The sequence below is a fragment of the Carcharhinus amblyrhynchos genome, unplaced genomic scaffold (genome assembly GCF_965287045.1).
Source record: "Carcharhinus amblyrhynchos unplaced genomic scaffold, sCarAmb.v2.hapA chromosome_178, whole genome shotgun sequence".
Classification (NCBI taxonomy): Eukaryota; Metazoa; Chordata; class Chondrichthyes; order Carcharhiniformes; family Carcharhinidae; genus Carcharhinus; species Carcharhinus amblyrhynchos.
The window spans coordinates 253,216-276,955 of record NW_027649918.1 but is presented as its reverse complement, the minus strand read 5'-3'; the positions used below and the strand labels follow the sequence as shown (position 1 = coordinate 276,955).

The following is a 23,740-nucleotide window of genomic DNA, read 5'->3' as shown; positions in this document are numbered from 1 at the left end:
CGTGACTGCTAAAGTGTTCCATAAGAACATAAGAAATAGGAGCAGGAGCAGGCCATCTAGCCCTTCGAGCCTGCCCCGCCATTCAATAAGATCATGGCTGATCTGTCGTGGCTCAGTTCCACATTCCCGCCCTCTCCCCATAACCCTTAATCCCCTCTCTTATCAAAAACCCATCAACCCGCGTCTTAAAAATATTTAGCGAGGTAGCCTCCACCACTTCAACGGGCAGAGAATTCCAGAGATTCACCACCCTTTGACTGAAGAAGTTCCTCCTCAACTCCGTTCTAAACCGCCCCCCCTTTATCTTGAGGCTGTGCCCCCTAGTCCTACTATCCTTTCTGAGCGGGAAGAGTCTCTCCACCGCTATCCTATCCATCCCATTCATCACCTTATATGTCGAACACTCTTGCCTGGTGATTGTCGAGTGGTGTTCATTCATTCATTGTCATAGCATCTGCATGGTCTCCCCAATGTACCATGCCTCAGGACATCCTTTCCTGCAGCGTATCAGGTAGACAACGTTGGCGGAGTTGCAAGAGTATGTACCGTGTACCTGGTGGATGGTGCTGTCACATGAGAATGACGGCATCTGCGTCGATGATCTGGCAAGTCTTGCAAAGGTTGCTGTAGCAGAGTTGTGTGGTGTCGTGGTCACTGTTCTCCCGAAGAATGGGTAGTTTGCTGCGGAGAACAGTCTGTTTGAGGTTGTGCTGTTGTTTGAAGACAAGAAGTGGGGGTGTGGGGATGGCCTTGACGAGATGTTTGCCTTCATCGATGACATGTTGAAGGTTCCAGAGAAGATGTCATAGCTTCTCTGCTCCGGGGAAGTACTGGACAACGAAGGGTACTCTGTCCGCCGTGTCCAGTGTTTGACCTCTGAGGAAGTTGGTGCGGTTTTTCGCTGTGGCATGTCGGAACACAAATTGAGTTTGTGTCTACAGATGCCCTGTTTGTGAACAGAACTCCCACTCACTTGATGAAGGGGCAGCGCTCCGAAAGCTTGTGGCTCCTCCGTTGAGAAATCATCGACTTGAAATGTTGGCTTTGTTTCTCTCCAAAGATGCTGCCTGACCTGTTGTACAAAGAAATATTGCCAGTATCATTCTAATTGTCCAGTGCGCACGCGCCCCAATGCCAGTCTCAATGATGGCGGACTGTGTTTACGCTGTTGTCGGGAATATTCCGCGAACTCTCCGCTCTGCCGATCTCCGTAACCAGTTCTCCCAGTTCACCGAGAGCGGCGGTTTCAGTTGTTTTCATTACCGGCATCGGCCCGAGTGGCGGCGGCCAGCTTCGACTCCAGCCCAAGCCCCGGCCCCAGGCCGCAGTCCGACCTGCTGTTGCGTGGTTCGCCTCCCCTCGGACCGAGCCTGCCTCTTCCTACAGATGTATGATGGCTGCCAGTGGATGGACAGGGCCGGGGAATCTCTGCGGAGTCGCTGCTTCATCCGCATCGTCCGAGCGGCAGAGATTGCAGGTAGGAGAGGGGTGGGGGTGCTGGGGATTAGGGTCTTAAAGTGGGGTGAGGTTGTGGTTGGAAGGGCCATGGGAATGGCTGAAGGCCAGTGTCTAAAGAGGGTAGGCAGAGAACGGTAGAACTTCGGGTGCACCCCCACCACTACCCCTTATTCTCAGCAGCTAGTGGTTAGCATTGCTGCCTCACAGCTCCAGGGATCTGGGTTCAATTCAGGCCTTGGGGGACTTTGTGTGGAGTTTGCACATTCTGTCTGTGTCTACGTGGGTTTCCTTCGAGTGCTCTGGTTTCCTCTCACACTCCAAAGATGTGCCAGTTAGATGGATTAGCCAACAATGGGTAGGTCAAGGAGATTAACAGGATAAATACACATAAGAAGCTCCCTCGGAGAGATCAGTGCAGACGCGATGTGCCAAATGGCAGCCTCCTGCACTGTAGTGATTCTATGAAAAAATACAAATATTTGCATTTATACTTGAGCTCTTCCAAAACTCTAGCCTATATCTTAACTTACTCCAAATCTTATTCACCCATCACCCTTGAGCTTGCTGACCTTCACCAACATGTCTGATAATGTGTCAATTTTTAAAGCCACAACCTTGTCCACATGGAAGACATCTTATGGGATAGTGGATCAGATTATTTTGTGCAATGCATCAAACTCATAAATGTGCCTAAAGCTGTCACTTTTAGCCACAAGAAGTACCCAGTTACCTCAGATTACCCTGGAAGGGCAAGGTACCCCAAATATTTGAGCAATAGGTGAGGTTAGTTGTTTCACGCTGTTACTATGCAGTAGCAATATGTGTGACATTTGCCACTAATGGGATGCTGCTGCCAACCGAAAAAGATATTCTGCCTGCCACGCACGTGACTAATGTGTTATATGAATTTCAGTGTCTTTGTGAAGGTAGGTTGGCTAGTCATCACAAAGACTGGCAGATCATAGTAAATGACATGTCCCAGCCGCTGTTTACAATGGGCAAGATACAGACCGTTACCCAATTAACCTGTGCTTTCAAAACTCAAAACACAGTGACCAACATTAGATGTGATTCCGCGACGGGACAACATTTGCTAAATAATCCTCAGTGTGCTAAGAATTACGCTGACAGCCAATTTAAGATTGTCAACCGGACTCCCAATATTTTGCTTGTGCATGTGTTGGAAACTACATGTATATTAATATACACCTTTCATCTGCAAAGGACCTTATCCTTTGCAGATGGAAGGAACATGTACACATTGTGTCTGTTTCAGCTAAACAAATAAGTGATAGACATTTGTTGACTCATTCCTAAGGGCCATGTCTTGTCCAATCAGGGTCGAGCTTTTTAATTGTACACATGAAAAAATACAAATATTTGCATTTATACTTGAGCTCTTCCAAAACTCTTGCCTATATCTTAACTTACTCCAAATCTTATTCGCCCATCACCCTTGAGCTTGCTGACCTTCACCAACATGTCTGATAACGTGTCAATTTTTAAAGCCTCATCCTTGTCCACATTGAAGACATCTTATGGGATAGTGGATCAGATTATTTTGTGTAATGCATCAAACTCATAAATGTGCCTAAAGCTGTAACTTTTAGCCACAAGAAGTACGCAGTTAACTGTCAGTCACCATTAACTGGTGTGTCCTCCATGACAACATCTTTACCAATCAGCATTCTCTTTTCATAGAGTGTAAATTGCTGTTTTCCCCTGCTATTGGTATTTTTGTGCTGTTGAATGTAAGACAAAAAGCTTTAATGTGCCTCTTTTTCAGCAATATCCAAGTTTTGTACTACCAAATGGCTACTTTTATTGTGGTCAGTATTGTAATGTAGAAAACAAGGCAGCTATAGCAGACTCCCACAAAAGACTAACAACTTGATACTGTCCAGATAATCTGTATATTTAGTGATGTTGATTGAAGGATAAATATTTGCTATGATCCTGAAGATAAATTCTCCACTCTTCATAATAATGCCATGATATCTTTTACGTCCACCTGAGAGATGAATGAGGTCTTGGTTTAAAGTTTCATTGAAAGGCAGCACTCCCTCAGAACTGCATTAGAGTGTCAACTTAGATTTTTGTGCTCAAGTGTCTGGAGTGGGATTTGAACCACAACTTCCTGACTCGAGCGAAAGTGCTATCCACTGAGACACAGCTGACATTAGATGAGTAGAGAGTTTAAGGAAGGAATTCTGAAAATTGGGTCGCAGTGGCTGAAGTGGAGCGATTAAAATCAGCAAAGAGCACAACTGGATGAAATGCAGAGACCTTTGAAGGTCTGTTTAAAGGAAAGCTATATATTTGATCAAGCAATTAATGACCTGTTTTAATATTTCCTTATGTGATTTGGTGTTGGATTTTTGTTGGATAAAATTCCTGTGAAGTGCCTTAGGATGTTGTGCTATGTTGAAAGATGCTATATAAATGCAAGCTATGGTATTTTGTAGCTTGGTTGCATGAACTTTAAACCTCATGTTTTTCCTGCACCAGCTGATCACTACTCGCAAGAATAGTATCATCCATGACAGGAGAACAATCCATGGGTTGGGGGGACAGACACATTCAAATGCTGCATTTGGCAGTTTAATTAGCATGGCATTGGTGCATGTACACATGGGGTTGGTACATAAATGTTCATGTGTGAACTGGGGAGGTTGTTAGTGTGAACTAATGGATGTTTGGCCTTTGCTGTTCCCCTCTGAGCAGAGAATAATGTTCTGTGTGTTTTGTGGCAAATGGAATTTAATGTTGGCAAGTGTGAGGTGGTCCACTTTGGTAGGAAGAATGGTAGGAAGGACTATTACTTACGTGGCGAAAAACTGCAGCAGGCGACGGTGCAGAGGGACCTCGGGGTCCTTGTGCATGAGTCGCAAAAACCCAGCTTGCAGGTGCAGCAGGTGGTCAGGAAGGCAAATGGGATGCTGGCCTTCATAGCGAGGGGGATTGAATATAAAAGTAGGGAGGTCTTGCTGCAGCTGTATAGGGCATTGGTGAGGCCGCAGCTGGAGTACTGTGTGCAGTTTTGGGCGCCGCACCTGCGCAAGGATATTTTGGCCCTGGAGGGAGTGCAGAGGAGGTTTACTAGGCTGATACCGGAGTTGAGGGGATTGAGCTATGAGGAGAGGCTGAAGAAACTAGGCTTGTACTCGTTAGAGTTTAGAAGAATGAGGGGAGATCTCATTGAGACGTATAAGATGATGAATGGGATGGATAGGATAGAGGTGGAGAGACTCTTCCCGCTCAAAAAAGACAGTAGGACTAGGGGGCACAGCCTCAAGATAAAGGGGAGGCGGTTTAGAACGGAGTTGAGGAGGAACTTCTTCACTCAAAGGGTGGTGAATCTCTGGAATTCTCTGCCCGTTGAAGTGGTGGAGGCTGCCTCGCTAAATATTTTTAAGAAGCGGGTTGATGGGTTCTTGATAAGAGAGGGGATTAAGGGTTATGGGGAGAGGGCGGGAAAGTGGAACTGAGCCACAACAGATCAGCCATGATCTTATTGAATGGCGGGGCAGGCTCGAAGGGCTAGATGGCCTACTCCTGCTCCTATTTCTTATGTTCTTATGTTCTTATGTTCAACAGATTCTAACCTCTTTGCATATAAGACGAGAAAAGAGCTGCGGAATCAGAAAGCTCAGAGTGAGACTTTCACACCTGAGGACTTGTCTAGATTGCCAGAGTTAAACCCCCCGACATTGATGCCCAATGGGAATGTTGGGACGCCATTGAAAGTTTTCCTGGAACTTATCCAAGCTTGCCGCCTGCCTCCCCGTATCATCACCAAGCTTGACCTGAAGTTTCCTAAGACCAGCTCCAGCAGGCGTTATGGTAATGTTCCATTCCAGTACCAGGACTCAGCCCCTGTGCACAGAGGGGAAACAGTTTATACAACTGCAGGAGGAGTAATCCCACAGGGAGATAAGTCTGTTCCTGTGCTGCAGCCAGGAAAGGAGCAAAAATGGGTAAGACACAGGAAGTCTTTAAAGAGAAAAAACGATGAGGAAGGAGAGACATCTCATTCTGATGATGTAAGTGACATTTTCTTGCTTTGTGGTCAAAAGTCCTGTGATGATTGAGTATTACACTTGAATAGAGATGCAAATTCCCAGGCAGCCCCAATGCCAGTCCCAGTCCTCCTCAGGCTGATGGAGTCTTATCTTTTGATGGTGAGCTGAGTACTTCAGGGACCAGAACAGAGTCTCTTCACTTGAGCTTGGATTGGAATGGAGCACAAATAGATACGGATGGCTCCCTGGGCCTGGCCTGCGCCCAGTGGGCGGCTTCCAGGGCCTGGCCTGTGCCCAGTGGCTGACTTTGTTGCTTTAGTACAATAAATGCAAGCAGATGTTATGTGGCCTGTTATTGAACTTTTATGTTTTGCCCAGGACAATGATACATGTGAAGAGTGGGAAAGACATGAGGCGCTCTATGAGGATGTTACAACTCAGGAACGGACAAAGGAACGACTGTATGAGGAAGAGATTGAGCTGAAGTGGGAGAAGGGCGGGTCTGGCCTTGTATTTTACACAGACGCCCAATATTGGCAGGAGGAGAAAGGAGGTAGGTTGGGGCGTGGGGATTGGTAGGGCCAGGGGTTGGCAGGATAGTGATCATGTAATTGCTGGTCTCTGTGATTGACTTCTGTTACTTTCTTCCAGATTTTGATGAGGAAACAGCAGATGATTGGGATGTCGATATGAGTGTCTATTATGAGAAAGGTCAGTTTGGATGAATGGATAGTTTATAATTTTTTTGTCATGTTTGATATGGCATTAGAGTTTGGTGTTTTATACTCCTGACTCCCTTACACCTTTGCAAATGTAACAGAATGGAGAATTGTTCTTGGTAAAACAGTCTTAAATTAATTGTGTGGATGAATAAACAGTGAACATAAATTCATGCTTGCAGTAAAAAATAGAAATGTAATATTTGGGACATGAACAATCTGCAATATATCAATGAGATTACACAAGAGGATACAAAAATAGCATGGAGGAGGAGGGAATCTGAACCTGCATTTCTGCAGTGTGCAGTAGGACATGGGCTACAGAGTCTGTGTTTCTTGCATTTCACCATATGTTGCGTAGCCTACAGTAATGATGAGTTCCTGCTTCCTTTGCGTAGAGATGATAACAAGACTGTTCAGAGTTTCCTGTGGAAACTTAGAATGGTGTGTGCAGATATTGCTTGCTTTCCTGTACCGTGACCTTTGAAAAGCTTATCCATAGTGAATTTCTGCTATAAGCGCAGAGGCTAGTATGAAATTACTTTTTGAATTTTGCACAGATGGAGGAGATAAAGATTCCCGGGATTATGTGCAGATGAGATTGGAACAACGACTCAGAGAAGGTGTTGAGTGTGTCTCTGTGCAGTCCCCACGTATTGGAGGCTTTGAAAGATATACTAAGGTAAACTTTTTTTTTGATTAGTCAGAATGGTACTTAATGATAACAGTTCTGTTTAAATCATTGCCTTTATTCCAAACGTCCCCGCAAACTTAAGTAACAGGTTCATCTTTGACATTTGTAAGAGTCCAGATCAGAAACTCCACGGTAAGGTATGAAGTTAACCTGGGCCGTAACTTTTACTTTTGATTTTAGCATTAAGATGAACATTAGGTGCTTTTCTCCAGGTATGATTCATTTGACCCACTGGAAAACTTTTATCAAGGCAAACTTTATTTAAGATCATGGTATATAACAAAAAGTATTATCATGACTTTTACCAATTAAAATACTTAAACACGACAAAGTATAATTTTTAATAGTTATCCATCTTCATTGTTCTAATTTAGCAGTGTCCGCAAAGACCTTAATTCCTTCTTCAGAATCAGTTAGCACCAAAAGTAGATATGTTTATACAGATGCACAATTTCTAGGCTTTTAACACCTCGGGACAGAGATCCAGACGCACACCTGTCTTCTGAGTCTCATATAGCAGAATCTCAGAGAAAGAGACTTATTTCCTGGCAGCTTCCAGTCTCCAACTTCAGAGAGGAAAAGAGAGGTGCTGCTCTCTACCAACTCCAAGCAGCATCTAACTTGAATATTCTGTGTAAGCCTAGCTCCATTCAGTCACATGATTTGTTCCCTGTCAGTCAAGCCCTACTATGCAAAATCCCAGTGGAACACTAAAAATAACAGAACAGCATTAGTCCAAATTAAAACAAACATTCTGCCAAGTATACTGCTCCAGTAACAATAGAGGATGCTGTTTAGAGTAAGTGTTTAAAAAAAAAAGCCTGAACAAGAAACATGACTCAAATACATTTCTTAAAGGCACAGTGTCATCACACGTGAAACATGGAATGAACAAATATTTAAAAAGCAGTTGGCATGACCACTTCAAATATTGCATATTGTATACTTGCACAAAAGCAAAATATTACAGATGCTGGAAATCTGAAATAAAAAAAATACAAAAAAACTCAGCAGATCAGGTGGCATCTGTGGAGATAGAAACAGTTAACATTTCAGATCTGTGACCTTTCATCAGAACTGTCCTGATAAAAGATCAGGGACTTGAGATGTTAACTGTTTGCCTCCCCATAGATGCTACCAGACCTGTTGAACATTTACAGGATTTTCTGTATTTATTATCTATAGACTTACTCTGTTCATTGTTACTGCGGTTATACAGGAAACGTTTGCGTTATACAATGCTTTTCACATCCATGTGATTTCCCACAGTGTCTCATAGTAACAGTTGTTGTTCATTTGGTCCCTCCAGCCTGTTAATCCTCACAGCAAATTCAGTACTTTTGAAATAACAAAGCCAATTGCACACAAGGCCCTGTGGGCAACAAATGAAATCATTGGACCATCTTATGTGTTGCAGGATGAATGTTAACCAAGGCACAGAACTCACGTGCTTATCTCAGGAAAAGTTCCCTGAGATCTAATGCCTACTTGAACAAATAGGTAGAGGCTTGATTGATGGTATCTCCAACAGTGTGGCACCCCTTCTGTAACCCTTTGGAGTTTCAGACCCAGTGATGGGCTTTGAATATCGAGGAAGTTCAAACACGCTTGTCTTGAAGATGCTCAACCAAGATACATAGAGAGTAGATTAGGGACTGATAGAGAAATTATTGAAGTTGATGTCACAGCATTAGTTCATTCTGCAGATCAGTAAGTCCCTGTCACAGACACATGCCCAGTTACTGTTGTTTCTTGTGCCATAATGGAATGGTGATTAGGTTTCATGAGCTTCGCATTTTAATTTAGTCACCTTCTCCATTTTGAATAATGTTGATAAGTTTTTGTGATCTTCTTATCTAGGGAATTGGCAGGAAGGTGATGGAAAAGCAAGGGTGGAAGGATGGACAAGGCCTTGGCTCCAATAATTCTGGGCTGGCTGATGCTTTGGACAGCGATGGGCAAAACCCCAAGTGTAAACGTGGATTTGGGTACGTGATGCTGTGTGTAGGGGCGGAAGCCCAGAATATTCTCCTGAGGGCAAGTGTCTGATAGTGACTGGTGGTACAGTGGTTAGCACTGCTGCCTCACAGCGCTAGGGATCCAGGTTTGATTCCTAGCTTGAGTCACTGAGCAGAGTCTGTATGTTCTCCCTGTGTCTGCATGGGTTTCCTCTGGGTGCTGAGGTTTCCTCCCACAGTCTGAAACATGTGCTGGTTAGGTGCACTGGCCATGCTAAATTCTGCCTCCCTGTATCTGAGCTGACAGGGAGTGTGGTGACTAGGGGATTTTCACAGTAAGCTCACTGTAAAGTAAACCTACTTGTGACATTAATAAAATAAATTTTAAAAGAGTCCTCCATAAGTGGGTCTCTTTGCTGCGTAAAGTCTCAGTTGGTAATAGGATGGCAGTGGGTGATCCTAGGTGTACAGAAGTTGTATTGAACAACTGCTGTGATTTTTTCGGAGACCCACTGGATGGAGTGTTGAAACTGGGAACTGTGTGTTCCTGAAACTCTTGTTGCTTTCAAACTAGTGAGCTGACTAAAAACAAAATTCTAATTTCACTAGTCTGTGCCAGGAAACTCATTATCAGAGTGAAAATGCTTTTTATTTTCAAACCACATTCATACAATGAAAGATCAAGCCCAGTGTCTGTCTGCCCTTCCAAGAAAGGTGGGGAGGGGAGGGGGGAGATTTGCATGATTTTATAATATGGTTACAATCTCAGTACAACACTAGTGTTGAGACTGGATTTTGTGCTCAAGTCTCTGAAGTTAGAACTTGAATAATCCAGCCCTTTGGACTCGGAGGCTATCCCTGAGCCAAGCTGACACCCAGTGCAGCACGACAGAGCTCCAGTTCATCACACGGACACTACCACGGGTATCATCTGAATCTCACTTCCATCAGTCGGATCAGAAGAAGTTTGGATGGTTATGATGTATTTGAATGCCCTTGCTGACTTCTATTTATTGCTGTGTGCCACTTTGACTCTTCAGGTATCATGGAGAAAGAATCCAGAACTTCCAGCCAGCGAAGAAAGAACGTCGACTAGCCAAGCATTTGATTTCAACTGTGTACGATCAGCCTGAGGAGATGGACCAGGGTGACGCACTGCTCCGGAGACAGCCAGTGATTGGCATGAAATACAGAGAGGACGTGAAGTTTGTTAAAGGGTCAGAACTCAGCAACCACATCCAATTACTCCAGTAGTGACATTCTGCGGCTACCGGTACCTCCTGCGCTGAAGCTGCTATTTCTGGGAAATGCATTGTTAAATTCTTGTTATTTGCTGGTCTTTGACACTGACAGCATAGCTAGGGGTAATGTTCAATCGGGCAGAAACTGTGATGGTGATTTCCTCCAGCGCCAATCCAACATCAACCATAGATCAGAATACATTCTGAGACTATAGTCTATAGTTATTGTATGAAACAACTGAGGGACTTGATAAAGTTCTAGCAAAATAAACAGAGGAAAAACAATAACAACTATTTGCATTTTATAGTGCCTTTAACATAGAAAAATAGTTCAATGGTGTGTTAAAGGAACACCCTCAATATAGTCTTCATGGTGAAGCAGATGTTAGGTGAGATGACAAATCTTGTAAAGAAATTGTACTAGAGACACTTGTTGAAGGAATGATATGTATGGGGTCAGATGGATTTCCTATTTGAGAAATAGGAAAGGGATGAAGAGATTTGAACAAAAAATGTTGAGAATAATAATTGAAAGGTTTTGGAGACCAGGAGATTTGATCATAGACATGTAACTAATCTATCCAAAATAAGTTTCACCAAGTTTTCTCTGGCACCTCAAGGTCAAAAAGTAGTTACAGATGGGAAAAGCCATTCTGTCCGTCTAAATTCATCCATCAAGCAAGATCCTGAAGTCCCCAGTGTTTGAGTTTTTGCCTCTTTATCTCTACCTGGTTGATTCCAGGTGTTGTTCATTCCTTGTCTGAAGAATTCCCTGTAAGTTTTTATTTTCCTGTCATGAGATTGAACCTGAGCCCCTATCCAACTTCTATAATGAAAGAACATTTTGGGTTAACACTTTCAATACCTTTAACCTTGTGTACCTGGATGCAGTTATCTTGCATGTGCCTCATTACCAGACTAAATAGCCCAAGTTTCTCCAGTCATTCCACTCAAACTGTGACACTGGAAAGCAGCTCTTTTTGACACTGCCTCCAGTGTTCTATTGTCTGTCTTGCGTCTTTACAATCAATAAAACCAGTAGCAAGGAGAAATCTGACCAGATCATAGAATCAGAGGTTTATAGCATGAAAGCAGGCTCTTCGGCCCAACTTGTCCATGCGCCCTTTTTTTTTTAAACCCTTAAGCTAGTCCCAATTGCCTGCATTTGGCCCATTTCCCTCTATACCCACGTAACTGTCAAAATGCTTTTTAAAAAACAAAATTGTACCCGCCTCTTCTACTACCTCTGGCAGCTTGTTCCAGACACTCACCACTCTGAAAAAATTGTCCCTCTGGACACTTTTGTACTTTTCCCCTCTCACATTAAACCTATACCCTCTAGTCTTAGACTCCCCTACTTAGGGGAAAAGATATTGACTATCCAGCTGATCTATGCCCCTCATTATTTTATAGACTTCTATCAGATCACCCTCAGCTTCCTATGCTCTAGAAAAAAAGTCCCAGTCTATCCAGCCTCTCCTTATAACTCAAACCATCAAGTCCCTGTAGCATCCAAGTAAATCTTTCCTGCACTCTTTCTAGTTTAATAATATCCTTTCGATAATAGGGTGACCAGAACCGTACACATTATTGCAAGTGTGGCCTTACCAATGTCTTGTACGACTTCAACAAGACGTTCCAATTCCTGTATTCAGTGTTCTGACCAATGAAACCAAGCATGCTGAATGCTTTCATCACCACTCTGTCCACCTGTGACTCCACTTTCAAGGAGCTATGAACATGTACCCCTAGATCTCTTTATTCTATAACTCTCAGCAATGCCCTACCTCCATTAACTGAGAAGGTCCTTCCCTGGTTCAATCACTGCTGGTCACAGGCCTCCAGTTTGAAAAACAACCCTGTAAAAGCACTCTTTGGTTTCTGTCATCAAGCCAATTTTGTACCCATTTAGCTACCTCACCCTGGATCTTGTGAGATACCATGCGGTATCTTGTCAAAGGCCTTGCTAAAGTCCATGTCGCAATGTCCAGTGTAGCATCAGCTGCACTGCCCTCATCTATCTTCTTGGTTACTCAATCAAATTTATGAGACATGATTTTCCACTCACAAAGCCATGCTGACTGTCCCTAATCAATCCCTGAATCTCTAAATGCCTGTAGATCCTGTCTTTCAAAATATCTTCCAACAACTTAGCCACCACAGATGTGAGGCTCACTGGCCTGTAGTTCCCAGGCTTTTCCCTGCAGCCCTTTTTAAACAAAAGGGGAAAATTTGCTACCCTTCAAACTTCAGTCACTTCATCTGTGACTATCGATGATTCAAATATCTTCACTAGAAGACCCGCAATTTCCTCCCTAGCCTCCCACAATGTGCTGGGATACACTTCACTGGGTCCCTGGGAATTTATCTACCCTGATGTGCTTTAAGACTTTCAGCACCACCTCCTCTGTAACATGTACATTCCTCAAGATGATCACCTCTAACTTGTGGCCTGTGTAGTTCCGACATCTCATAGGCATTGTTTATTATTGCTTTGCATTGACTGGACTTGTGGACTTTACAAAGTTACCCAGCTTCACCCTGAGCTGATGCACTGCTGTTTATGGATATTGTGTGTGATTTATATTTCCATCCCATCTGCACTACTTCACAATTGCCTGTGCTAAATTCTAGGTCCTTTTGGAAATACTGAATGATAGTACAAAAGGAGACCATTTGATCTATGGGGTGTGGGCCAGTCCTTCAGTATAGCTAGCCAATTAATTTCATGTTCCTGTGCTTGCCCCATAGACCTCTTAATTTTTTTTATTTCTCTTTTGCAAGTTACTAATGAATGTGTTCCATCACTTTTTTGAGCAATGGATTTCACATTGTAATTTGCTGAATAAAAAAGGTTTCCCCATTGTTCTGGCCAGCTGGATATTTTGCTTTGCTGCTCTGTGATTTCTCAGCAGCCTCTAACAATTTCTCTATTGGCCAATTTGGAATATTTAACCAATCCAAATTTGACCACTTTATACTGGGTTTCTAAATTATGTATTTATATGCGTGCACTAGGTTTTGGGAATTCCTGTACATGGAATCCCTAATCTCTATGCTCATCCACAGTTCCTAACTCCTTGTCGTTTAGAAAATACTCTGATCTATCTTTCCTTGGTCCAAAGTGCACTTTCCACAATGATGGTGTAATGATAGATGGAATTCAGTGTTCCATTGCAGCATTCTAGTCCCATCTATACCAGTTATTGTCACATAATTTGGTGTCAACTTAAGATACGGTGCATGGTGAAAAGCTCAACTCAGTAAGTTTGGGTCAAATTTGCCACAGGTTGGAGACTAAGGGCTAGTTGGTGCAATGATGGAGCACGTTAAACGAAACCCACAGCTGACAGGATTCCGGCTAATCTGGAAAAAGACAAGAACCAGTGTAGAAAATGTAAGAAAGCTGGGAGAGATAAATTAGCAAATTATGGACCTCTTAGTCTTAAGTCTGTTGGAGGGAAATTAAGAGAATCTTAACACAGACTGAACAATTGGACAAACATGACCTGATCAGAGCAAGCTAGCATAGATTTTTAAGAAGTAAGTCATACCTAAAGAACCTAGATTTTTTTTTGAGGAGATAACTAGGTTGATAGATGAGAAGTATCCCAGAAGGAAAAACTCCAGAACTGTGTGCTGAGTTCAGTCACTGTGTGATGAAGGGCTTTGTTATTAAGAATCTTATTTTGTATACATAACAATGAGCAAAATATTGCAGATGCTGGAAATCTGAAATAAAAACAGAAAATGCTGGAATAAAATCAGCAAATGTTGGAAATACTCGGCAGGCTATTTTGATGAAGGGTCATCATCAACTTGACATTCTGTTTCTCTCCACAGATGCTGCGTATTTCCAGCATTTTTTGTTCTATTAATGGTCAATGTTCATTCAGATGGCTTAATTTCAGGAAAAAACATTTTGTACATTATATTTAAATAGGAAAATGTTTTATTTAATGTTTAATGAACTTTGAATTTCTTACTGTTGAATATTCCTGTACAACTAAAGCATAAACGCCTTACTTTTGTATTTGGTTCCCTTTGGAATAAACAAAAACATTCATATTAAGTTTCCAAATTACTTGCTGCACCTACATGCTTACCTTTTGTGCTTAATGCACCAGAATCCCTCTGAATCTTAGAGCTCTGCAATCTCTCGCCATTCAGATATGTTTCTATTTTATTCTTCCTGCCAAAATGGATAATTTTATATTTGCCTATATTATAAATTCAAATATTTCTTTCTGGCACAAAAACGCAACAAGAAAAGTGGCCTAACTATGGCTACAAAACAAATTAGGGATAGTATTTGATCCAAAGAAAAGTCATATAAGGTTGCTCAAAAGGAGCAAGCCTGAGGATTGGGAACAGTTCAGAATTCAGCAAAAGAGGACCAAACAATTGATTAAAAAGGGAAAAATAAGAGTAGATTTGTAAGTAACATAAAAGTGGACTGCAAAAGCTTCTACAAGCATGTAAAGAGAAAAAGATTAGTAAATAGGTCCTTTTACAGTCCAAATTAGGAGAATTAATATTAATCAGTGCTGGGTCCATTGTTGTTTGTCATCTATATCAATGATCTGGATGATAATGTGGTAAATTGGATCAGCAAATTTGCTGATGATACAAAGATTGGAGGCGTAGTGGACAGTGAGGAAGTTTTTCAAAGCTTGCAGAGGGATTTGGACCAGCTAGAAAAATGGGCTGAAGAATGGCAGATAGAGTTTACTGCAGACAAGTATAAGATATTGCATTTTGGAAGGACAAACCAAGATAGAACATACAAGATAAATGGTAGGACACTGAAGAGTGTAATAGAACAGAAGGATCTGGGAATACAGAAACATAATTCCCTAAAAGTTGCATCACACGTAGACTGGTTGTAAAGAGTGCTTTTGGAACATTGCCCTTTATAAATCAAAGTATTGAATGTAAGAGTTGGAATGTTATGGTGAGGTTGTATAAGACATTGGTGAGGCCGAATTTAGAGTATTGTGTGCAGTTTTGGTCACCTCGTTACAGGAAGGATATTAATAAGGTTGAAAGAATGCAGAGAATCTTTACAAGGATGTTGTCGGGACTTAAGAAACTGAGTTACAGAGAAAGGTTGAATAGGTTAGGCCTTTATTCACTGGAGTGTAGAAGAATGAAGGGAGATTTGATAGAGATGTATAAAATTATGATGGGTACAGATAGAGTGAATGCAAGCAGGCTTTTTCCACTGAAGCTAGGGGAGAAAAAACTAGAGGACATGGGTTAAGGGTGAAAAATTTAAAGGGAATATTGGGGGGGGCGGTCTTCACACAGAGTTGTGGGAGTGTGGAATGAGCTCCCAGATGAAGTGGTAAATGTGGGATCACTTTCAACTTTTAAGAAAAACTTGAACAGGTAAATGGATGAGAGGGGTGTGGAGGGATGTGGTCCAGGTGTAGGTCAGTGGGACTAGGCAGAAAAATGGTTCAGCACAGCCAAGAAGGGCCAAAAGGCCTGTTTCTGTGCTGTAATGTTCTATGGTTCTAATAGTAGAGAATAAAGGAATGGCAAAGTAATTAAATAACTACTTCAGTCTTCACGGTGGAAAACACAAATAACTTCCCAGAAATACCAGGGGACTAAGAATCTAGTCAGGAGGAGGAATTGAAGGAAATTAGTATTAGTAAACAACTGATGCTGGAAAAATTAATGGGACTGAAAGCTGATTAATTCTCTTGACCTGATAATCTACATTCCCAGGATATTAATGGTAATGGCCATGGAAATAGTGTTTGTTTTGGTTGTCATCTTCCAAAACTTGTAGGTTTTGGAACAGGATTTGCCACTCTCCAGCAGATTGGAGAGTGGCAAATGAGAGGACATAGGTTTAAGGTAAGGGGCAGGAGGTTTGGGGGAATGTGAGGAAAAACTTTTTTACCCAGAGGGTGATGATGGCCTGGAATGCGCTGCCTGGGAGGGTGATAGAGGATGGTTGTCTTATAAAACGTATCTGGATGAGCTCTTGGCACATCATAACATTCAGGGCTTGAGGCCAAGTGCTGGCAGATGGGATTAGGTGGGAGTTAAGGTGTTTTGGCAAGTGTTGGTACGGACTTGATGGGCCTCTTCTGCACTGTTTTATTCTATGATTCTATAAAATATAATCCTAACGTTTCAAAAAGGAGGGAGAAAGCAGAGAATCACAGGCTGGTTTGCCTAACATTAGTAGGGAAAATGCTGGAATATTATAAAGGATGTGATAACAGGACACATAGAAAATATCAACAGGAATAGACAAAGTCAACATGAATTCATGAACGAGAAATCATGTTTACCAAACCCACTGAAGCCTTTTGAAGACATAACTAGCAGAATAGATAAAGGAGAAGCAATGGATGTGGTGTATTTTCAGAAATCTTTTGATAAAGTCCCACAAAAGAGAGTAGCGTACAAAATTAAAACATGTGGGATTGGGGATAATATACTGTCATGAATTGAGAATTGGTAAGCAGATAGCAAACAGAGAGTAAGAACAAATGGGTCCTTTTTGAAGTGGCAGGCGGTGACTTGTGAAACCTACAGGGTTCAGTGCTTGGGCCCTAGCCACTCACAATATGCATCAATTTGGATGAGAGAACCGAAATGTGATATTTCCAAGTTTGCTGACGACACAAAACTTGGCGGGATTGTGAATGGTGAGGAGGATGTTAAAAGGCTTCAACGTGATTTAGACAAGTTGAGTGTGTAGGCAAGTACATGGCAAATGCAGTATAACATGGGTAAATATAAAGTTATCCACTTTGAAAGGAGAAATAGAATGTCACAGTGTTATTTAAATGGTGATAGATTGGGTAAAGTTTACATACAAAGGAACCTGGGTGTCCTTATGTTGCATGCCAGTCATTGAAAGCAAGTGTGCAGCAAGCAGTATACAGTCACATAATGCAGAAAGGGTCCTTGGCCCTTCAAGTCAGCGCTGACAATATCACGAAAGTCATGCCCATCCTCATAAGGCCAATGGTATGTTGACCTTTAATGCAAGAGGGCTTAACTACAGGAACAAGAATGTCTTTCTGCAATTATTCAGGGCCTTACTGAGACCACACCTGTAGAATTGTGTGTAGTTTTAGTATCCTTATGTAAGAAATTATATATTTGTAGGGAGTGCAACAAAGGTTCACCAGACTCATTCATGGGATGGCAGGATTATTGTACAAAGAGAGATTGGGTCGGTTAGGCCCATAATCACTGGAATTTGGAAGTTGGAGGGATCTCACTGAAATGTATAAAATTCTGACAGGGCTGGATAGACTGGATGCAGGAATGTTGTTCCGCTAGCTGAGGGAGTGAGAGATTCTAGAACAAGTAGTCACAGTCTCAAGATAATGGGATAGGCCATTTAGGATCAAGATGAGGAAAAACCTCAACACGGGTGAAACTGTGGAATTCTTTACCACAGAAGTCTGTGGAGGTCAAGTCAGAATATATTTGAGGAAATAGACTCTAAATGTGTCAGGTGTGGGGGACTGCATGGGAATAGCATTGGAATAGAGGATCAGCCATAATCATAATCATATAGCAGAGCTGGCTGAAAGGGTTGAATAGCCTATTGCTCCTATTTTCTATATTTCTATCAACTTGTCAGTTCTTCGTCCAGTCACTTAGCTTTTGTCCCCTTGTGTCTGCTTCACAATTTACTTGCTTACTTATCTTTGTATCATCAGCAAATCTATCAACCATACCATTGATCCCTTCATTCCAAGTCATTTACATAAAATTTTAAAACTTGAGGGTCCAGCACTGGTCCCTGTGGCACACCATTTGTTATATCCTGCCAAACAAAAAAAGGCCCATTTATAGCTACGTTGTTTCCTGTTAGCTAGTCAATGTGTTTTCCCCTACACTGTGAGCTTCCACTTTCCCCAATAATCTTTGATGTGACACTCATAACATTTTACATTTTTGAAATCTAAGTACACTACATCCACCAGTTCCCCTTTATCCACATCACATGTGACTCATTCGAAGAACTCCCATAAATTGGTTAAATATGATTTCCCTTTAACAATGCCATGTTGACTGCCTGATAGCCTTGAGTTTTTCTAAATGCCCTGCTGCAACATCTTTAATTAATAGCTTCCAATATTTGTGACACGTTAAGCTAACTTGCCTCTCATTTCCTGCTTTCAGTCTCCCTTTTTAAATAAAGCAGTTACATTTGCTATTTTCCAACTAATGGCACTTTCCTCAAATCCAGGGAATTTGGAAAATTGAAATCAGTGCATCAACTATCTCACTTGCCACTTATGTTGAGACTTTAGGATTAATTCCATTGGGATCCAATGAAAGTGGGTACCCGGACACGCGTCCTTTGTTTGAACAGAGGGGAGTACGGTAGGATGAGAGAAGAATTGGCGAATGTGGACTGGGGGAGCGCGTTGGAAGGTAGGTCTGCTGAGGAGCAGTGGAGGATCTTTAAGGAGATCTTTCTTGGTGCTCAGCAGAAATTTATTCCGATGGTCAAAAAGGACCGTAGGAGGAGAGGTAATAAGCCGTGGATAACGAAGGAGGTGAAGGAAAGTGTTAAATTAAAAGCGGAGGCGTTTAGAGTAGCTAAGAGTAGTGGGCGAGAAGAGGATTGGGAGAGGTTTAAATGTCAACAAAGATTGACAAAGAAGTTGATAAAGAAGGGTAGGAGAAACTATGAAGCTGGGCTAGCGCTTAATATAAAAAAGGATAGCAAGAGTTTTTATAAATATATAAAAAGGAAGAGGCTGGCTAGGGTGAACGTTGGTCCCTTAGAGGATGAGAAGGGGGACTTAGTGGTAGGGGATGGGGATATGGCTGAGGTCTTGAATAACTTTTTTGTTTCGGTTTTCATGGAGGAGGACGTGAATAATTTGCCGGATGTTAGAGATGGAAAGGTGGTAGGACTAGAGGGTCTCGATGACATTACTGTTACTAGAGAGGTGGTGCTCGACAGACTGGAGGGGCTGATTGTGGACAAGTCCCCAGGACCGGATGGAATGCATCCGAGGGTCCTGAAAGAAATGGCGGAGGTGATAGTGGATGCCTTGGTGGTTATTTTCCAGACGTCGCTGGATTCCGGGGGAGTGCCGGAAGATTGGAAAATGGCTAATGTTACGCCGTTGTTTAAGAAGGGTGCCAGGCAAAAGGCGGGGAATTATAGGCCTGTTAGTTTAACATCTGTTGTAGGTAAAATGTTAGAATCCGTCATCAAGGAGGAAATAGCGAGGTATCTTGAGGGGAACTGCTTGATAGAGCAGACGCAGCACAGTTTCGTTAAAGGAAAGTCGTGTCTGACAAATTTACTGGAGTTCTATGAGGATGTGTCTAGGGCGGTGGATAGAGGAGAGCCGGTGGCTGTGGTCTTTCTTGATTTTCAGAAGGTGTTTGACAAGGTACCTCACAAGAGGTTATTGCAGAAGGTCAGGGGGCATGGAGTTGGGGGTAGGGTGTTAGTGTGGATAGAGGACTGGTTGTCAAATAGGAGGCAGAGAGTGGGGGTCAATGGGTGCTATTCAGATTGGCGGATGGTGACTAGTGGAGTGCCCCAGGGGTCGGTGCTGGGGCCTCAGCTATTTACCATTTATATAGATGATCTGGAGGAGGGAACCGAGTGTAGGGTGTCGAAATTTGCTGATGACACCAAGATTGGTGGAAAGGCAAATTGTGCGGAGGGTGGGGAGAGTCTACAGAAGGATCTAGATAGGCTGGGCGAATGGGCCAGGAAATGGCAAATGGAATTTAATGTTGGCAAGTGCGAGGTGGTCCACTTTGGTAGGAATAATGGTAGGAAGGATTATTACTTACGTGGAGAAAAACTGCAGCAGGCGACGGTGCAGAGGGACCTCGGGGTCCTTGTGCATGAGTCGCAAAAACCCAGCTTGCAGGTGCAGCAGGTGGTCAGGAAGGCGAACGGGATGCTGGCCTTCATCGCGAGGGGGATTGAATATAAAAGTAGGGAGGTCTTGCTGCGGCTGTATAGGGCATTGGTGGGGCCGCAGCTGGAGTACTGTGTGCAGTTTTGGGCGCCGTACTTATGCAAGGATATTTTGGCCTTGGAGGGAGTGCAGAGGAGGTTTACTCGGCTGATGCTGGAGTTGAGGGGGTTGAGCTATGAGGAGAGGCTGAATAAATTAGGCTTGTACTCGTTAGAGTTTAGAAGAATGAGGGGAGATCTCATTGAGACATATAAGATGATGAATGGGATGGATAGGATAGAGGTGGAGAGACTCTTCCCGCTCAGAAAGGATAGTAGGACTAGGGGGCACAGCCTCAAGATAAAGGGGGGGCGGTTTAGAACAGAGTTGAGGAGGAACTTCTTCACTCAAAGGGTGGTGAATCTCTGGAATTCTCTGCCCGTTGAAGTGGTGGAGGCTACCTCGCTAAATATTTTTAAGACACGGGTTGATGGGTTTTTGATAAGAGAGGGGATTAAGGGTTATGGGGAGAGGGCGGGAATGTGGAACTGAGCCACGACAGATCAGCCATGATCTTATTGAATGGCAGGGCAGGCTCGAAGGGCTAGTTGGCCTACTCCTGCTCCTATTTCTTATGTTCTTATTTGTCAGCCCACAGTTCCAAGAGTTGCTAAGTACCACTTCCCTAGTGACTGTAATATTCCTCATTTCTCCACCCCACCCCCATTCCAGATTTATAGCTGTTACTGGGAGGTTACTTGTATCCTCTATGATGAAGACCAATGCAAAATACCTATCTAGGGTACAAGATCAGAACCTGAAGGTATATTATGATGTTAGACTGGACCCCAAGTATTTGCTATTTTGACATTAATATAAAGATAAGATGTTTCACTCCAAGCATGATTGTCCTGGGATGCTTTTATCAACAAGTTTCACTATAATAAATGAACTGGCTTAATATTTAACATTTCAACAATGTTTAAACATAAGATATAATTCTTAACTGCTAATTATCCCCTATGAGTTCCAATTGAAGCAATGTTCGTCTTACAGACTTAAAACCCCTCATCAAAAGCACAGTCTTATTTGTAATTAGTTTGTCTGTCATAGAGTTCTCAGAGCACTTCTGGGGAGAGAGAGAGAGAGAGAGAGAGAGACAGCTTGCTTCTTTGAGAACTTAGCAGAAGCTAACTTTTTTTTAAAAAAAGAAACTGTATCTTCCTTGCAAGCTTAGCTCCTCTTATTAGCACATGACTCTGTCTCTGTCAATCAATTTAATCAAAACTCTACTCTGATCCCAGGAAAACCTAAGTAAATGCAAATGCATGAACTCTGTTTAAACAAACAGTTCTGAGCTAAAATCAATCATTATCCTGCATTCTCAACATTTGAGCTGCTTGCTGCCCAGACAAACAGATAAACAGAGCTGACTTTGAAACACGGTATCATCATATAAGAACATAAGAAATAGGAGCAGGAGTAGGCCAACTAGCCCTTCGAGCCTGCCCCGCCATTCAATAAGATCATGGCTGATCTGTCGTGGCTCAGTTCCACATTCCCGCCCTCTCCCCATAACCCTTAATCCCCTCTCTTATCAAAAACCCATCAACCCGCGTCTTAAAAATATTTAGCGAGGTAGCCTCCACCACTTCAACGGGCAGAGAATTCCATATGTTCAATTCATCTGCCATCTCCTTATTTTCCATCATTAATTCCTCAGTGCTGTGGGGAAATTTCAAGGGGTGGCCAATTGTGTCTTAAACTAAGACAATTCAAAACTCACAAGGCAAATATCTCTGTGAAAGACATAAAAAATTATAAAACATAACACAATACGATTCAAACATACAGTCAATCAGTCTCCTGAAGGGTTAAATAGACAGAGCAACAGAATTTCTCCAAAAGGACTGGACTGCAGAGCCAAATACAGATCAATTATACTTGCTCATTATCAATAATTCCTCCTTTCATTGGTTTAAAATCAGTTCCATTTAACGGTTATACACCAATATAAATCTGTCAAATATCTCAGCCAATCATAGCTACTTAATAGCATAGTGATATCTTATTTGTCCAGCTGATTCCTGACATAGTCTCTCCTCTGCCACTAACTAACTCCCTGTCACTTGGTAACGGCAGATGCTACTTCAATGACTGTTCCCATCAGCTCACTGCCAAGTTGATTGGACATGTCTTCCTGCATCCAGGTTCATATCTATTCCATGTCTGGGCAACAAATACATCTATTCATAATGTTGCATGATGCGCTTGCGAATGCCCCCTCTTACAAATGCCACCCGATAAGATTTGCTGTCTAGACTGTTCCCAGACCTTTGGTTTTAAATTATTGACTTTGACCATGTGCCTTTTGGTAACTTTGCTTGACTAAAATGTGCACTACTTTGAAAGACATTTAAAATATCAGCGTATGTTTTAAAATCATAATTACTTGTTTTGATTTACTTACTGCATTCACATATGTGTAAACTGTTTGTGTAAGCTTGCCCAATAATTATTTAACTCTTTACTGATTCCTTGTCCTCTGAAAGACTGCATTCTGTCTATAAATTTTATCAGCTGGTTAGAAATCCCCTTCCACGCTCAGACTCATTATTTTAGACAGGCCCATTGCCCACTTTGTTAAATCTTTGTATTTAAGTACATGTAGAAACTCTTACTATCTGTCTACATTTCTGGCTGGCCTTCTCTCGTAATCTCTTGTTTAAAAGAGACGTAAGGGGCAAGATTTTCACACAGAGTGGTGACTGCCTGCAATGCACTGCCAGAGGTGGTGGAAGTAGATTCTATAACAACGTTCAAGAAGCATCTGGAAAAATGAATAGGCAGGGAATAGAGGGATATGGACTACGTAGAGGCAAGAAAATATTACAGAGGCATCTGGGCTGACAGACTTGGTGGGCCAAAGGGCCTGTTCCTGTGCTGTAATATTCTTTGTTCTTTTTCTGTCCTTTTTATCATTCCTTGCTGTTCTACAAATTACAAATCAAGAGTGTGGTTGAGTACTACTCACTCAGCTTGGTTAGTGCAGTTCTAACGACACTCAAGAAACTTGACACTATCCAGAACAAAGCAGCCTCTTTGATTGGTACCCCACCACCACTACTGAGTGCACTGATTCACAGTGGGTGTCATCTGCAAGGAGCACCTCGCCAAAGCTTCTTTGACCACACCTTCCAAACCTGTAACCTCTACCTTGAGGATAAGAAGAGCAGAACATGGGAACATCGTCGCTTCCAAGTTACACACAATTCTGCATTGGAAATGCTTTGCCTTTTCTTCATTGCTGCTGGGACACAATCCTAGAACTCCCTAACAGGTAAGGTGGCTTATCACCAGTTTCTCGACGGCAACAGACGTCAAGCGATGGAAACAACAAACTCACGCATAACATGCAGAAAGCCGTATGGTTGTGGAGCTTTCCTGAACCACATTGATCGAATATTTCCTCCCAAGCCTGTTACGTTTACCACCTGTCTCTGCCTTCAAACAGTAACGCCAGGCAGCAGTGACCCACAGCACATGCTTGGGAAGGTGGGAGAGGGGGCTGCGCATGCTCGGGGGAAGCGGGCTGTAGGTTCTGCGCATGCTCGGGAAACTCGGGCAGTGGGTGCTGCGCATGCTCGGGGAAATCGGGCGGTCGATGCTGCGCGTACTCGGGGGCGGGAGAGCCGCGCATGCTCGGGAAGCGGGGGGAGGTAGGGGAT

General features: G+C 42.6%; 1 protein-coding gene across 1 annotated transcript; it reads left to right on the top strand.

The window, feature by feature from the left end:
* The first annotated feature begins 160 nt into the window (after nucleotides 1-160).
* gpatch3 (G patch domain containing 3) lies at nucleotides 161-14,124 on the top strand. The gene is made up of 7 exons (XM_080183195.1): nucleotides 161-1,477; nucleotides 5,056-5,501; nucleotides 5,859-6,033; nucleotides 6,132-6,191; nucleotides 6,760-6,881; nucleotides 8,754-8,881; nucleotides 9,892-14,124. Exons 1-7 carry the CDS (start codon nucleotides 1,132-1,134, stop codon nucleotides 10,103-10,105), a joined length of 1,491 nt encoding a protein of 496 aa, XP_080039321.1. The 5' UTR covers nucleotides 161-1,131; the 3' UTR covers nucleotides 10,106-14,124.
* The last annotated feature ends 9,616 nt before the right edge of the window (nucleotides 14,125-23,740 follow it).

Excerpts from the sequence above, each read along its gene's own strand:
- gpatch3 (XM_080183195.1), top strand. The coding sequence starts at position 1,132 with ATGCCAGTCTCAATGATGGCGGACTGTGTTTACGCTGTTGTCGGGAAT. Across the intron at positions 6,192-6,759 it reads GAGTGTCTATTATGAGAAAG|ATGGAGGAGATAAAGATTCC; the intron begins GTCAGTTTGGAT and ends AATTTTGCACAG. Across the intron at positions 6,882-8,753 it reads GCTTTGAAAGATATACTAAG|GGAATTGGCAGGAAGGTGAT; the intron begins GTAAACTTTTTT and ends CTTCTTATCTAG.